Raw genomic sequence first — 14,169 nt, 5'->3', positions numbered from 1 at the left:
CAAGGTCACCCAGCTGGCAGGTGTTGGAGTGCACAGCTAACCTGGTTCACCAGATAAGCCTCCACAGCTAAAGTGGCAGAGTGGGGAATCAAATCTGGTTCCCCAGATTAGAGTACACCTACTCTTAACCGCTACACCACACTGGCTTAAGAGTGACAGCAGACTTCAGAAGCCACTGGTGGTACCAGAGGCAGAAGGCCCACGAAACACAGCCAATTTACAACCCAGCTGGTCTTGAACACATGCAGTGGTCTCCATGGACAGAATAGCCCTCAGTCCCAGGTTTGGCGCTGCACCCCTCTGTTTACAGCATCACTGCATCCTTTAAAGAACATAGAACAGTTGGCAGGGGGAGCATTTTGTTTAGTGATGCTGCTGCTGCTCAAAATATCAAGGCAGCAGCAGCAGGAGCCTCTGGTAGTGGTGAGGGGTGGGGAGAGGCTGGAAAAGAGTCAACAAGAAAAAAGAAAATAGTTGCCATGTTCACCTTCCACCCAGCCCCCTCCCCACCCCAGCTGTTCAAAACTGGACTGAACGGAGCCAGCATACATCAGAGATGTGTTAAAAATATTGCCAGCTGGGCCACCCGATCAGGCGAGCCGGAAGAATGAGGAAGGACGGATTTATCCCTCTTCCCCGGCCAGCACTACGCTCCATTCAAGACACCAGAATGACAAAGAAGCATTCAGGCAGCACTTTGCCCACACCCGAGCCACGGCCCCCAACAAAAATAAAGACAGCTAAGCATACCCTTGCCAGCTCCAGGTTGGGAAATTCATGGAGATTTTGGGGGTGAAACCTGTGGGAGGGTGGGGTTTGAGGAGAGGAACTTCAGTGTGGTATATTGCCACAGAATCCACCTTCCAAAGCAGCCATTTTCTCCAGGTGGGTTGATCTCTGTTGCCTGGAGATCAGTTGAATACCCAGGAGATTATCAGCCACCACCTTTAGTTTGGCAACTCTAATCAAGCCTTAAGAGAACAGCAGTGGCGTAGTGGTTAAGAGCAGGTGCACTCTAATTTGGAGAACGCTCCAAAAGATGCCGGCAAAATCCAGTCTAAAGATCTGCTCCTGGAGGGAAAGCTGCAGGGCTTCAGCACTGTGACTGGGTGAGACATCAGCATGGGGGCAGGCTGCACCCTAGGGTCGCCAGCCTCCAGGTGGCGGCTGGAGATCATCCAGAATTACAACTGATTTCCAAACAAAAAAGATCAGTTCCCCTGGGAAAAATGGCTGCTTTGGAATGTAGACTCTGGCAATGGACCGTGCTGAGCTTCCTGCCCTCCCCAAATCCTAGTTTCCCCAGGCCCCACCCCCAAAATCTCCAGATATTATTCAACCTGGAGCTGGCAACCCTACCACACCCCCAAATACATCATGGCCCCAATCCAAATTAGGGCTCTGCACAGCAGCTACATACAGAGCAAAGACTCCAGAGCACAGGTGTCAAACTCGCAGCCCTCCAGATGTTATGGACTACAGTTCCCATCATCCCCTGCCAGCATCATGCTGGCAGGGGATGATAGGAACTGTAGTCCATAACATCTGGAGGGGCGTGAGTTTGACACCTGTGCTCCAGAGCTGCAAAAATGGAACTTGAGGCATTACGTAGAGTTTGATCCTTAGAATCCGCTCATCTAGGCTCAAATTTGGCAACTGGATCAGCATCCATTGCAAAGAAAAAGCAAACGTTTTACGGCCTCAGTTACGGAGTCACGCATGACAGGGTGTGACCAGCACTCGGGACTGGTTCAACTGCACAAGCATCCAAGCACAACCTGCATGCTCCAGAATCCCCTGTGAGGGTCCGGGGGGAGGGGGGAGGCAGGATGCCCTTGGAGATGATATTGCAGAGTCTGCTGAAATCTCCAAAGTCAGAAGGGAGCAGGTCCAGAAGGACTGCAAAGAGCTGTGCAGCAGTGTCTCCACTGTGGCTTGCTAATCCACATGCGGTAGGTGCACAAGCAGAGACAACAGGGAGGAATGCCTTGAGCTGAGCCTTCAAAACAAGCACCACCGGCAACCCTGCACAGAGCAGGGTCTCAGCAGATCTCAGCAGACCAGAATTATGCACAAAACTTCAGTGTCCATTTGCTGAGGAAACCAACCTGTTGCATCATTTGTCCCTGAGTGCACGTTTTCTAAATGTCTTGTGCACGCGCACAAAGAAGAGTTGTCACTACAAATACCACCTCCTTCACCCTCTAGTTCCCACAATCTGTCATTTCTGCCAAGTATCTGTTATTTCTAGTGTTAAAAATTAAGTTACAGTTCTTTGGATTGGGTGTTCCTTCCTGAACCAAATGTTCAACGCAGGGGTGTTCAACTCTGGCGCCCCAGATGTCCATGGACTACGATTCCTATCAGTCCCTGCCAGCATGGCCAATTGGTTTCACCCATTTCATTCAAGGGCATTTCACAAAGAAGCAGGAAATGCTCCACATCATTTCGAGCTTAGTTAGTAAAGGAACTAGCAGTCTATTTTCTGTGAATGATTGTTAAAAACTGGTATTGGGAAGGGTTGCCAACTGCCAGGTGGAAGAATTACAGGAATCTCCTGGAATGACAATTGATCTCCAGATGACAGAGAACAGTTTCCCTGAAGAAAATGGACACTTGGGATGGTGGGATCTATGACATTATACCTACTGGAGTTCCTCACATCCCAAAATGGTGCCCTCCCCAAATTCCACCTTCCCAATCTCCTGAAATTCTCAGCCCAGAGTTGGCAACCATAGAGGATCCAATCGCCCTGTCTGACTCGTGAGATGCTGGACAAAGGCCAAAGCAGCTACTGCAAACCAGGTCTAGCGAGTGCGCTGTCTTCTTTCAGACCAGAATGCCGCCCAGTGCCAGCTGTATGCCATCCAATGTGCCCCCTTGACTCCTAAGCCAGCCTGCAACTTCCTCATGCAAAATCTGAATAGCAAGAGAGCGCGGGGGTGGGGGGGACTAGCGACATTATTTTGCAAAGGTGATGGGGGCAAAGCCAGTCTCTCTCCCCTCCCTCCTGTCCTCCCCCACTCAATGATTCTATTGTTAGTCAAGCTCCCTTTTTGCCAAGAGCAGGCAGGTGCTGTTCAGATTTCCCCCTTTTCTTTCTTTCTTTCTTTCTTTTTTTTTTTGATGGATGAAACCACCTGGAAAATCTGCATTCAATTTCAACCCCCTTCTGGCCAGGGTGCCTTTTGTTTCTTTAGCTACAAAGCTGGCAAAGGACAGCAACGGAACAGATGAGAAGAAAGGGAGTTGGGGATAAGATGGCCATTTTTTATTTTAGGGGTGCCAATATGCAAAACGCTGTTTCCAACAGGACGCTGCTGCTTCCTTCCCAAACAAAACAGGCCATTCACTTCAAAAGGAACTGACTTTCAACAGGCAGCATCTCAACTCCAATATCTTCAACACCCCCAATCTACTTTATTCAGTCCCTCCACAGCAGGGGCCCTTCCTGGTAGGGTTACAGTCTGTGTACAACTGAGGGGGAGGAAAATTCAGGGCTCAGCCCCAGGTCCCTTTCCTAATGCCATGATGCTCCCACACAACATGTGGAGTGGTAGGAACACTGGCAGACCAACTTGAGAGAAGCATGCCTCTGAGTATGAGCAGACTGCTGTTCAGTCATTGCTGAGTCCGTGCATTTCTCAGGACTCGAACGACTGCCAGGCAGAGCAGGGCAACCACTATTTAATGAAACATAAGAGAGGAACATTGGAGGCAGGAAGGGATGTTGACTATATTTTCAAACTGCCAAGGAATGAAGAGATAGAAAAAGTGCAGAGAAGGGCAATGAGGATGATTGAGGGACTGGAGCACCCTCCCTATGAGGAGAGGCTGCAGCGTTTGGGACTCTTCAGTTTGGAGAGGAGATGTCTGAGGGGGGATATGATTGAAGTCTATAAAATTATGCATGGGATAGAAAATGTTGACAGAGAGAATTTTTTCTCTCTTTCTCACAATACTAGAACCAGGGGACAACCACTGAAAATGCTGGTGGGAAGAATTAGGAATAATAAAAGGAAACATTTCTTCACGCAACGCGTGATTGGTGTTTGGAATATGCTGCCACAGGAGGTGGTGATGGCCACTAACCTGGATAACTTTAAAAGGGACTTGGGCAGAATTATGGAGGAGAAGTCGATCTATGGCTACCAATCTTGATCCTCCTTGATCTGAGATTGCAAATGCCTTAGCAGACCAGGTGCTCGGGAGCAGCAGAAGCAGCAGCAGCAAAAGGCCACTGCTTTCACATCCTGCATGTGAGCTCCCAAAGGTGGGCCACTGCGAGTAGCAGAGTGCTGGACTAGATGGACTCTGGTCTGATCCAACAGGCTCTTTCTTATGTTCTTAATGCCCAGGAAAGGGCAGCATCTTCCCTGATCCCCTATTTTTTTCACCAGCTTCCCTTACTGCTGGTACTGTCATGCTCCCCTCCACTTCACATAAATGCTTAAGGGGCTAACAGTCCTTTTTCTCTCCTTCACCCTTCTCTGCCTCTGGGCCTTCCCCATCCAGGTGCTGTCCACGCCCAGAACACTTTCCCTTCTGCTAATTCCCTTCCCCTTCATCGCTCTCCTTCATCCAGTATACCCTTCTCAAGAACTCCAAGCTCTTCCCTTCTAGTAATTTCTGCTCCCTCTTCCTTCTCTCTTCTCTCAAACCTGTCTTCTTCCATATCATCCACCACTCTCAGGTGTTCCCTGAGCATTCTGTAAAGCACCTGCCATATTCCTGACACTAAATCAGTGCAGGACAGCCATTTTCCCAGTGTGAGAAAAAGACAGGGGAAATATACAGGCTGAGCCTGGCATAAACCTTTTTCTCATGCCTGGAAGGGTGCTCAGTGCATTTCCTGGTCACGAAAAGAGCCTTTGTTCCCTGTTGTTGCCCCCCCCCCCCCCGGCAGGGTAATTTGCACTGTTAATCAAATAATTGGAGTGATTAGCCAATGGATGGTTTGACTGCAGATTAAAAACAGAGCTCTGATAAAGCGGAACTGGCCATCTGGACTCTCCCTCTGCCACATCTCAGTAACTCCCAGACGCTTCCTCTGGCACGAATCACGGGCAGCCCTTTTGCACAGAGGTCAAGGGGCTGACAGATCAACACCACTGCTTGCACTGTCCTGATCATGCCTCCCCACCCTTCTTGACAAAGCACCTCCCCACTCCTTCCTTCAGCCTGGAGATTACTGGAAGATAAGCAGGAGGGAGGTGCAGAGAGGATTCTAGGAGTTTCTAGTCTGTGCTTGGGCAGCCCTTGCTGGGAGCCATTGGAGGCTGAAGAGTTGTAGGGGAGGAGCTTCCTCTATCCAAGACACAGCACAATCTGCTACTAATACTTCCAGGTCAAGGCTAGGTCATTGCCTGGGCAACTGTCAGGCTTGGCTCCCTGTCTGGAGTCTGCTCCTGCCTCATCTCCCATCTCATTCTAAACGCTGTATGTGTGTGCATGTTAAGTGCTGCCAACGTTCTTCCTACTCATGGCTACCCTATGAATCAGTGCCCTCCAAAACATCCCATCTTCAACAGTCTTGCTCAGATCTTGCAAACAGAGGGCTGTGGCTTCATTTATAGAGTTAATCCATCTCACGTTGGGTCTCCCTCTTTTCCTGCCGCCTTCCCTTCTCCCTAGCGTTCTTGTCACTCCCAGGAAGCCCTGTCTTCTCATAAGGTGAATGTGATCGCCTCAGCTTAGTCATTTTAGATTTCAGGGAGAGTTCAGGTTTGATTGACCTAGAACCCACTTATTTGTCTTCCTGGCAGCCCACAGTGTATACCTCACCCTTAATGAGATCGAGCACCCTGTGGTGCTTCATGTCTCCCCCTGCCACATAATTATTTCGTAAACTGCTATGTCAGGTTTGCAGTGCTGGCGATGATTTCTACCTCCAATCACATTGAAGGGGAAACTTAAATGAGAATGCTGGCTAAACTTAGAATCACAGAGTTGGAAGAGACCACAAGGGCCATCAAGTCCAACCCCCTGCCATGCAGGAATACACAATCTACTCACCTCCTGACAGATGGCCATCCAGTCTCTGTTTAAAAGCCTCCAGAGGCTCCACCACACTCTGAGGTAGTGCATTTCACTATTGAACAGCCGTTACTGTCAGGAAGTTCTTCCTAGTGTTTAGGTGGAATCTCTTTTCCTTCACCTTGAACCCATTGCTCCTGGTCCTAGTCTCTGGAGCAGCAGAAAACAAGCTTGCTCCATCTTCAACATGATATCCCTTCAAACAATTAAACATGGCTATCATGTCACTTTTTAACCTTCTCTTCTACAGACTAAACATACCTAGCTCCCTAAGCCACTCCTCACAGGGCATGGAATCCAGATGTTTTACCATTTTGGTTGCCCTTTTCTGGACCCCGTTCCAGCTTGTCAATCTCCTTCTCAAATTGCAGTGCCCAGTATTCCAGGTGAGGCTGGACCAATGCAGAATAGTGTGGTACTATTACATCCCTTGATCTAGACACTATACTCCTATTGATGCAGTCCAGACTTGCATTGGCTTTCTTGGCTGCCACATCACGCTATTCGGTTTGTGGTCTACTAAGACTCCCAAATCCCTTTCACATGTACTGCTGTCAAGCCAGGTGTCTGTGCATTTCATTTTTTTCTGCGAAAGTATATAAACCTTAAATTTCTCCCTGTAGATATTCATTTTGTTAGTTTTGGCCCAGCTATCTAATCTGTTCAGGTCATTTTGAATTCTGACCCTGTCCTCTGGGGTATTAGCTACCCCTTCTAATTTGGTGTCCTCTGCAAATTTGATTAGCAAACTTGACAAACTTGACAAACTCATTTTTCTTCATTAAAAATGCTCCTAGTGCCTTTTCTGCCATTCTGTTCCTTTACTGTTCCTGCCAAATGAAATATTTAATAAAGCGGGGGTCTGTTGCGTTGGGGGTTTTTTGCAGTTGTTGGCATGCTCAGTGCAACCCCCCAGTGCAAGGTCTTGTATGACTGATTTTGACAGTCATTCAGCTGCCCCCCTCCTCACAGCTTGTAAAGTACCCCTTCTTTTTAGGCAAGGGTTCAAAACTAAGGCCTAGAAGTTTGAAGATGACACAGAAAATTCCAGACAGCCAGTTCAGAGCCTTCAGAAAAAGAGATTCCATCAAACACCACGACAGAAAGATGGATTCTGCTGTAAGTACCACACGGCCACAGGAAAATAAGCCAAACCAGATACTGCTGGGTGACAAACCCTCCAAAGATACAAAGAGATTCTCTCAGAGAGTGGAAGAACAGCCTAGCAAGTGGATGGTGGCCAAGGAGGTAATGCTACACCGAAGTCTGCGCATTGCTCACACCACCCACCAAGCACCTGCTTCATTTTCAGGCGCAGAGACACAAAACGGCTATTTTGATAGCTGAGGGAAAAAACTGAAACTGGTCTCAAAGCTGCTTTTCCCCCCTTTCCCTTCTCCCTTTTCAATTTTCAAGTCTCTTTTTCAGTCTTGACAGGATCAGGGGCAATGAAAGACGAGGTCACGGCAACAACAGCAGCCCCAAGGGTCCAGCCCCTCCATGGCGCAGTGGCTTTCATTGCCTATACATAACCTCATTATATTCCCATTAAAAAAGAAAAGAAAAGAAAAACCGCAATAGGGGAACCCGCCATGGCAGGAGATTAAAAGTAGACTTTTAAGCCATGTTTATGAGGTGGCAAAGGGGGAGAAAGGAGCCAAGATAAACTCAGCCTGCCCACACAGTGTGCTTGGCACTGAGAAGGGCCATGCAGCCCTCTCAAGCAGTGAAAACAAAGCGGCACGGCACTCCACCCAGGGAGAAGACCCCGCCAGTATTTCCAAGCACTAAACCCCTGTGGTGTAAATCCAGCTGACTGAGACAGATTCTTTCCTGACTTTGTTTTCACTTCCTGTGAACTCAGCAAAACAGAGGCTGAGGGATTCCACCCCACCCCGTCACCCTCCTGTAACCCGAGAAGACAGTAAAGAAGTCACAAAACTTTCACAACGCTGGGGACTAGAAGCTTCCGGTGCTCATTGCGGTCTTTCCTCCACTCCCCCAAGCCTCTATAAGGAAAACACTGGCAAATCCGAGGGTAGGTTTCTTTTTTACTGTCCAATTCAAGGAGCACAGCTTAACCTCTCCCCTCTGAACTCTCCCACACCAGGATGCCAGGATTGGGGTGGTGCAGATGCGCACCAACAAAGGTCATGCTTTGGATGCTGAAGGGCCCAATTTCACTCCCCTGAAGTGCCATCAAGCCACTGTCTACTCAGGGTCTCTGGTTTTGAGGGGGGGGGGGCTCTCTCTGCTTGAGGTCCTGGACAGCTGGAGGGATCAGAGGTCTGACTCAGCAGAAAGAAGCTGAATATGTTCAAAAAAAGGGGCTACAGTGCAAAAATTTAAACTGATACGGAGGAATGGGAACATACGGACATTCCTGATTTCCTGATCTGGATAGTGCTGGCTAGCCCTTTCTCATCAGATCTCAGAGGCTGGCTCTTTCTTCCATGTGGGGTGGACTTGCATCAAGATTTTTAAAAAATGGGATATTAATCCATGCAAAAAAATCTTAAAGATCACATTTCAAATGGACCCTAAAGTCTTCTACCAAAAAACTTACCAAAGCACCAACAAGAACTATTTCTGTATCTAAAAACTGCAGAAAGAATTACCATTGCTTCCACCTGGAGAGCAGACAGAGCTCCCACGCAAGAGAGTTGGGAAGGTAAAATGGCATGGCAAAACTAATTTTGTGAACAGAAGATCAGGACATGAATTTAGAGCAAAATGGGAGTCCTACTCTGAGTATTATAAAATGTAAAGTTCCATCCACACTTAAAAGTTGTTATTATGACTTCAAAGTATAAGTGAACAAATTTAAGCATATCTTATGTTTTAATATGTACAGATATTGACAATTAATTTCAAATTTAATAATTATGTGATTGATGAAAAGATTGGGTGAATTCAAGATTGTTTTATCTCCAGTTGTACTTTATATTTCTTTAGTATAACTGATAATCAGTGCAGATTCATGCACAGGTTATAATCATGCACAGGTGTCAAACTCGCGGCCCTCCAGATGTTATGGACTACAGTTCCTATCATCCCCTGCCAGCATGATACCATAGTGTGGCCTAATCTCATCAGAACTGAGAGCCTACGCATGGTAAGTACTTGTATGGGAGATCACCAAAGAAGACATGCTATGCTATGCAGAGGCAGAGGCAGGCAATGGTTGCTATGCAGAGGCAGGCAATGGCAAACCACCTCTAGTCCTCTCTTCCTGTGAACATTCCATGGTCCTGAAATCCCCATTAATTGGTTGCAACTTGACAACACACAGTTGTTGTTATTATTATATTAAATCACAGCCGCCAGATCTTTAGCTGGTGTTGGCCTTCATGCACGTTGGTTCTTCCCAAGAAGAAAAAAAAAGATGATTTTGGATTTATACCCCACCTTCCTCTCCTTACAAGCTCCTTTCCCTTCCTCTCCCCACAACAGACACCTTGTGAGGTAGGTGGGGTTGAGAGTGTGCTGAAAGAACGGCGACTAGCCCAAGGTCACCCAGCAGGAATGTAGGAGTGCGGAAACACATCTGGTTCACCCAATAAGCCTCCTCCACTCAGGTGGAGGAGTGGGGAATCAAACCCAGTTCTCCATATCAGAATCCACCTGCTCTTAACCAGTACACCATGCTGGCTCGCTAGGATGTCATAATGTATCAGCATAGTATATGTATAGATCTAAGCAATGTGACCTTTTGTAATTGACAGGTGGAGATTTTATTAATATGGAGGTGGTTAAAGAGCTGTCCAATGTTTTTGGGTATTATTATTATTATTATTATTATTATGGACATCACTAACTCTGGTTCACCAAAACAAGCAGATGATTCAGCTATCTTCCTTCACTCCTCACATCTTGCTATGAGCATTTGCAAAACTGCTGCACTGGAGACAGGCTGACTCTGTCACGTATTCCGGCAAATCTAATTTCTAGTAATTATAGAGTCTTTGCAAATGTGCCTGGTGAAATCTCAGAAGCTCGGGAGACGCACAAGAGAAGCTCCAGCAGTGGGAAATGTTTGCCAGAGTCATCTTCTGTGCCTTGCTTTACATTTTTTTTAGTTCCTGCCCACTCCTGTTTGACAAAATGGCCCCCTTCCTCCTCCCTGCATGTTGTTTTTTTAACCTGGGATCCTGGAAATAGCATATTATGCACAGTTAGCAAACATATGCATAATGAACATAACTGGTTCTGATTCGCAAAGAGCTGGGAACACAGAGTGACAGTACAAGAGCTGGAAAGGGCAGGAAGCCACTCATCAGCCCACCAATGAGATTGTATTTTTTCCCACTTTGAAGTCTTTCCATCATCAAATAAACTGCTAATCAGTAGCAAAGCACCATTCACAGCCAAGCAATCTTGAGTCTGTCTGTTGATCCCTTTAGACAGCACTAGACAAGGCCAACCCTCTTCTTACCCTTCCCACCTGCACCTCATCTCTCCCAGATCTCAAGTAACAAGTGCTGGGAAAAATCCTCTGCTTAAGATCTCGGAGAGTGAGATCAACCAATAGTCTGGCACGCAATGAAATTTCAAGTATCTCAGCTCTCTCTGTCTCATCTTGAGAGTCCCAGCCCTTCCGTATGTTTCCATATCCATCAGGTCAACACAAGGACAAAGTTTGCTTGATTTTGGTTTTCTAATCAAAAGCCATCCAGGTTAGGAGACCGATGTCTTGCGGTCAAGTGAGTCAGTGTGATGGAAGCCCCACACGCCCAATAGGGACCAATCAAACCCTGAGCCCTTTTGGGGAGGGCGGCGTATAAACTGAACCAAATAAATAAATAATCCTCGAAGAGGTGGTTAACATTCCCCGTCTTTCACAACACGCAGAAAAACAGCATGCCTGAAGCTGCTCAGAACCAATGGCAGGCATGAGAAAGTCAATAACAGCTGGTTGTGGTGGGTTTTCCAGGCTGTGTGGCTGTGGTCTGGTGAATCCACCAGACCATGGCCACACAGCCCAGAAAATCCAGCACAACCAGTTGAATCCGGCTGTGAAAGCCTTTGACAATGCATCAATAACAGCTGCTGCAGAGTCAGGGACTTCTTGAAGCACCAATATCAGAGGTGCCCTCCCCCCCACACAGAAAATTTTAAAATTGAATCACTCTTCACTCTGACAGCTGAAAAGGTTGAACTTGGAAGGCTTAAGAATATGAACTCCTACTCTGTTATTTTTGCATGAGTCATTGATTTAGGTGTGACTCATGCAGAGGCACAACAGCAGCCCGGACCAGGGAAGTCTGTAGTATCTGCGACAGGAACGGTTGAATGATTCAACAGCATCCCAGGCAGTGATGTGGCAAAATCATCTTTTACCACCGGAAGCAAGGTCAGAGCAGAGATGACACCAAGGGCAGTGCTGGTTCTTCCACTGGTAAGGTTCACTGGGCTTACGTTTCCTTGTTCATCTCTCTTAATTGGTCTAAATGCCTAGGAATGGAAGGAAGCTGAAGGCTGTTCAGCATTGGATACATACAATCGGGAGTCAGAAAACTGGGGTATACCACAAGATGTTTGATACTCATATCAAACACATTTTTAACCATCACATATTGTATTCACACAGTGTGCAGCATAGGGGCCACTAAAACAGTTAAAGAATGCAGAGATCCCTATGTGTGACCATGTGGAGGTGCACTGAGAAGAAAAACTCGCCAAGACAGAATTCAACATGTACGATTTTCCCCCAGCCATATGTGTTCTTTGAGGCAACCAATGTTTGCAGCTTTTCCATAAAAAATAACTTTAGGAATAAAATAGCCTCCCGCCACCCCCAAAATAGAACACTGCAAGAAACAATGAGATCAGGCATGGCCTGATGGAAAGTGTAGTCCATGAGCATCTGAAGCGCCAGAGTTGGACACCCCTAGCTTAAACGCAGCCATACACAGGACAGTGAGATTCTTACCTTGAAATCTGTAAGCTGCTGTTTGATTGTCTCCACTTCTGTCCCCACCACCCACTGCAATGCTTCGTTCTCTTCCGCGGTGGCCGTCATGTGGTTCAGCTCCTTCAGTTGATTGTAGAAGTCTTTGACACGCGTCAACGTCATTTCCACCTGTTCCAGGCGAGTTCTGCCCCTTTCGGTCAACTTGCCGCACTGCTTACTTAAGGTCTCCAGCTCACGTTTCAGCCCTATTAAATCAGGGCTCCCTTCGTCCTCCAACATCTGCCTGCAATTCTCTTCGGAAGCTTGGATGTCTATCTTCAGCCTCTGAAGCTTGGTCAAGAATTCATGGACATCTTCTGCTTGGGACTGAAGGCTGTCTATGTCTCTCCCAATGGGGCCCATGCTATCCAATTCGTCATCGAGATCAGCCAGCTGAGAGAACAACTCCCGGACATGGTTATTAAACTGCCCAATCCCTTCGAGCTTGCTCTCCATCAGTATGCAACATTCATTGACTTTCTCCCTGACAACTTTGAATTCTTGCTGGGCAACCTCAGCCTGGCTTAACAGATGGGAAGAGTCAGATCCGTCCGGAGCATCTTCTACCAGACCTCGAGTGAAGTTCTTCAGATAATCCACCTGGGGTTCCAGTGCCTGGAGAACCTCCTGTTGGGCTCTCAGTTTCTCCAGGTTCTTATTGCTGCAAGCCTGAGGGCCTAGAGCCTCATAGATTTCCAGCTGGTGCTTTGTCCCTTCCAGCTTCTTCTCAATGTTTCTAAAGTTTTCTTGGAACTCCTTAAGCCTTTGTGACATTTCTTCAAGGGACCCAGTCTTTGCATGAAGCTCTTCGGTAATGGCATCCATCTTCTGGTTGATCCTCGCTTTCTCATCTCGAACATCATCTTCATCCATTTGGGATGCGTTGATGAGGATGTCTGCTGCACTGTTCAGCATCTCCAAAAGAGAGCGCCGTTTTTCCACATCGGTCAGCAGAGCCTTTGACCTCAGGAGAGCGGCTTCCAGCTGCACTAGATCCAGGGTGACTTCCAACTCAGACATCTTTGACTGGCAATCCTCCACCCATGGGAAAAGGTCCTCAACATGACGCTGGTATTTTTGAGCCTTCTGCAAGCAATCTTTGAGTCTGGAGTGCCGGCTGGCTATTTGCTTGCTAAGCTCCTCCCAGGATGCTTTCAGATTCACTAGCTGGCTTTGCAAATTGGCTTTTTCCTCCCCAGGATGACTGGATAGCAGCAAAGATTCACCCTCTGCTACAATCATTTCATAGGAACCACTGTGCTGGTTGAGGCTCTTCTGGAAGTCTTCTTGTTCCTGGATCTGAGACTGTAGCCTCTCCAGCTTGGCTGAGATCAGGCTGCTCTGGGCCTGCTGCCTCAGTCTGTCGTCTAGCCAAGCACGGAGCTCATCAAACATCTGCTGAAACTGCTGAGAGCTTGCAAGTGCCATCTGCAGACGGTTCATTCGGTCCCCTAGAAAATGGAGGAAGAGGGGACACACAGTTAAAAATGCATTTCCTGTTAAAACGTTAGATGTTCACTGTTAAAAATGACCGCTTGGGTCATCTTCAGTGGCCCTGCTTTAGGGGGCCCCATCATCTGAAGACAGAAAGCAACTAAGCTAGGGCCTTGTCAGTCATGGCACCAAAAACTTTGAACGTTTCTAGCCAGGGAGATTTGTCTCCCTCTCTCATTCTCTCTTTGTCTTTAACAGCCTTCCTCTCTGTTTGTGCATTTTATGTGTTTTTCTTATGTTTTATTTGTTTAAAATATTTTAAATTTTTGTATTTTTAATGCCTTGTAATCATATCTGAAATATTTTAGGGTCTGCCACCCTTGGGGGACCTTTGGTTGGGTGAAAATGAGGCAGAGCAATGTTCTAAATAAAATAAATACATTTCATGAACTAGGTAGAGCCCCAATGCCATTTTGTCCACTGAATGCACATGATTATTCTGGTTATTGGAAAGGAGCATCTTCTAGCAAAATGGGAGTCTAGTACATTTAAGGAAACCTATGTGACCAAAACATGCTATCAGTCAGAGAACATGTCTATAATGTAGCAGCTCTCACAGAATCCCAGCATCTGATTTCCATTGTGGGTCAGAGACTGTAGGCCATTTTACTTTTTTAGGAGTACACTTAGAATCAACATGAGCATCATAGAAGGGTGGAATGGCCTGGAGCTTCCTATGCTGTGTA

At 47.0% G+C, this 14,169-nt stretch overlaps 1 protein-coding gene across 1 annotated transcript in view; it reads right to left on the bottom strand.

Annotated features, from left to right (window-relative positions):
- The window catches only part of MACF1 (microtubule actin crosslinking factor 1), a 364,404-nt gene that overhangs the window by 92,734 nt on the left and 257,501 nt on the right, over window positions 1-14,169 (bottom strand). The window contains 1 exon segment of the mRNA XM_048501619.1: window positions 11,969-13,440. Within this exon segment, the coding sequence (XP_048357576.1) occupies window positions 11,969-13,440 (1,472 nt within the window).

The sequence above is a fragment of the Sphaerodactylus townsendi genome, linkage group LG06, assembly GCF_021028975.2.
Source record: "Sphaerodactylus townsendi isolate TG3544 linkage group LG06, MPM_Stown_v2.3, whole genome shotgun sequence".
Lineage (NCBI taxonomy): Eukaryota > Metazoa > Chordata > Lepidosauria > Squamata > Sphaerodactylidae > Sphaerodactylus > Sphaerodactylus townsendi.
Note: the sequence above shows the minus strand (reverse complement) of the source record. Positions and strands in the feature narration are given on the sequence as shown.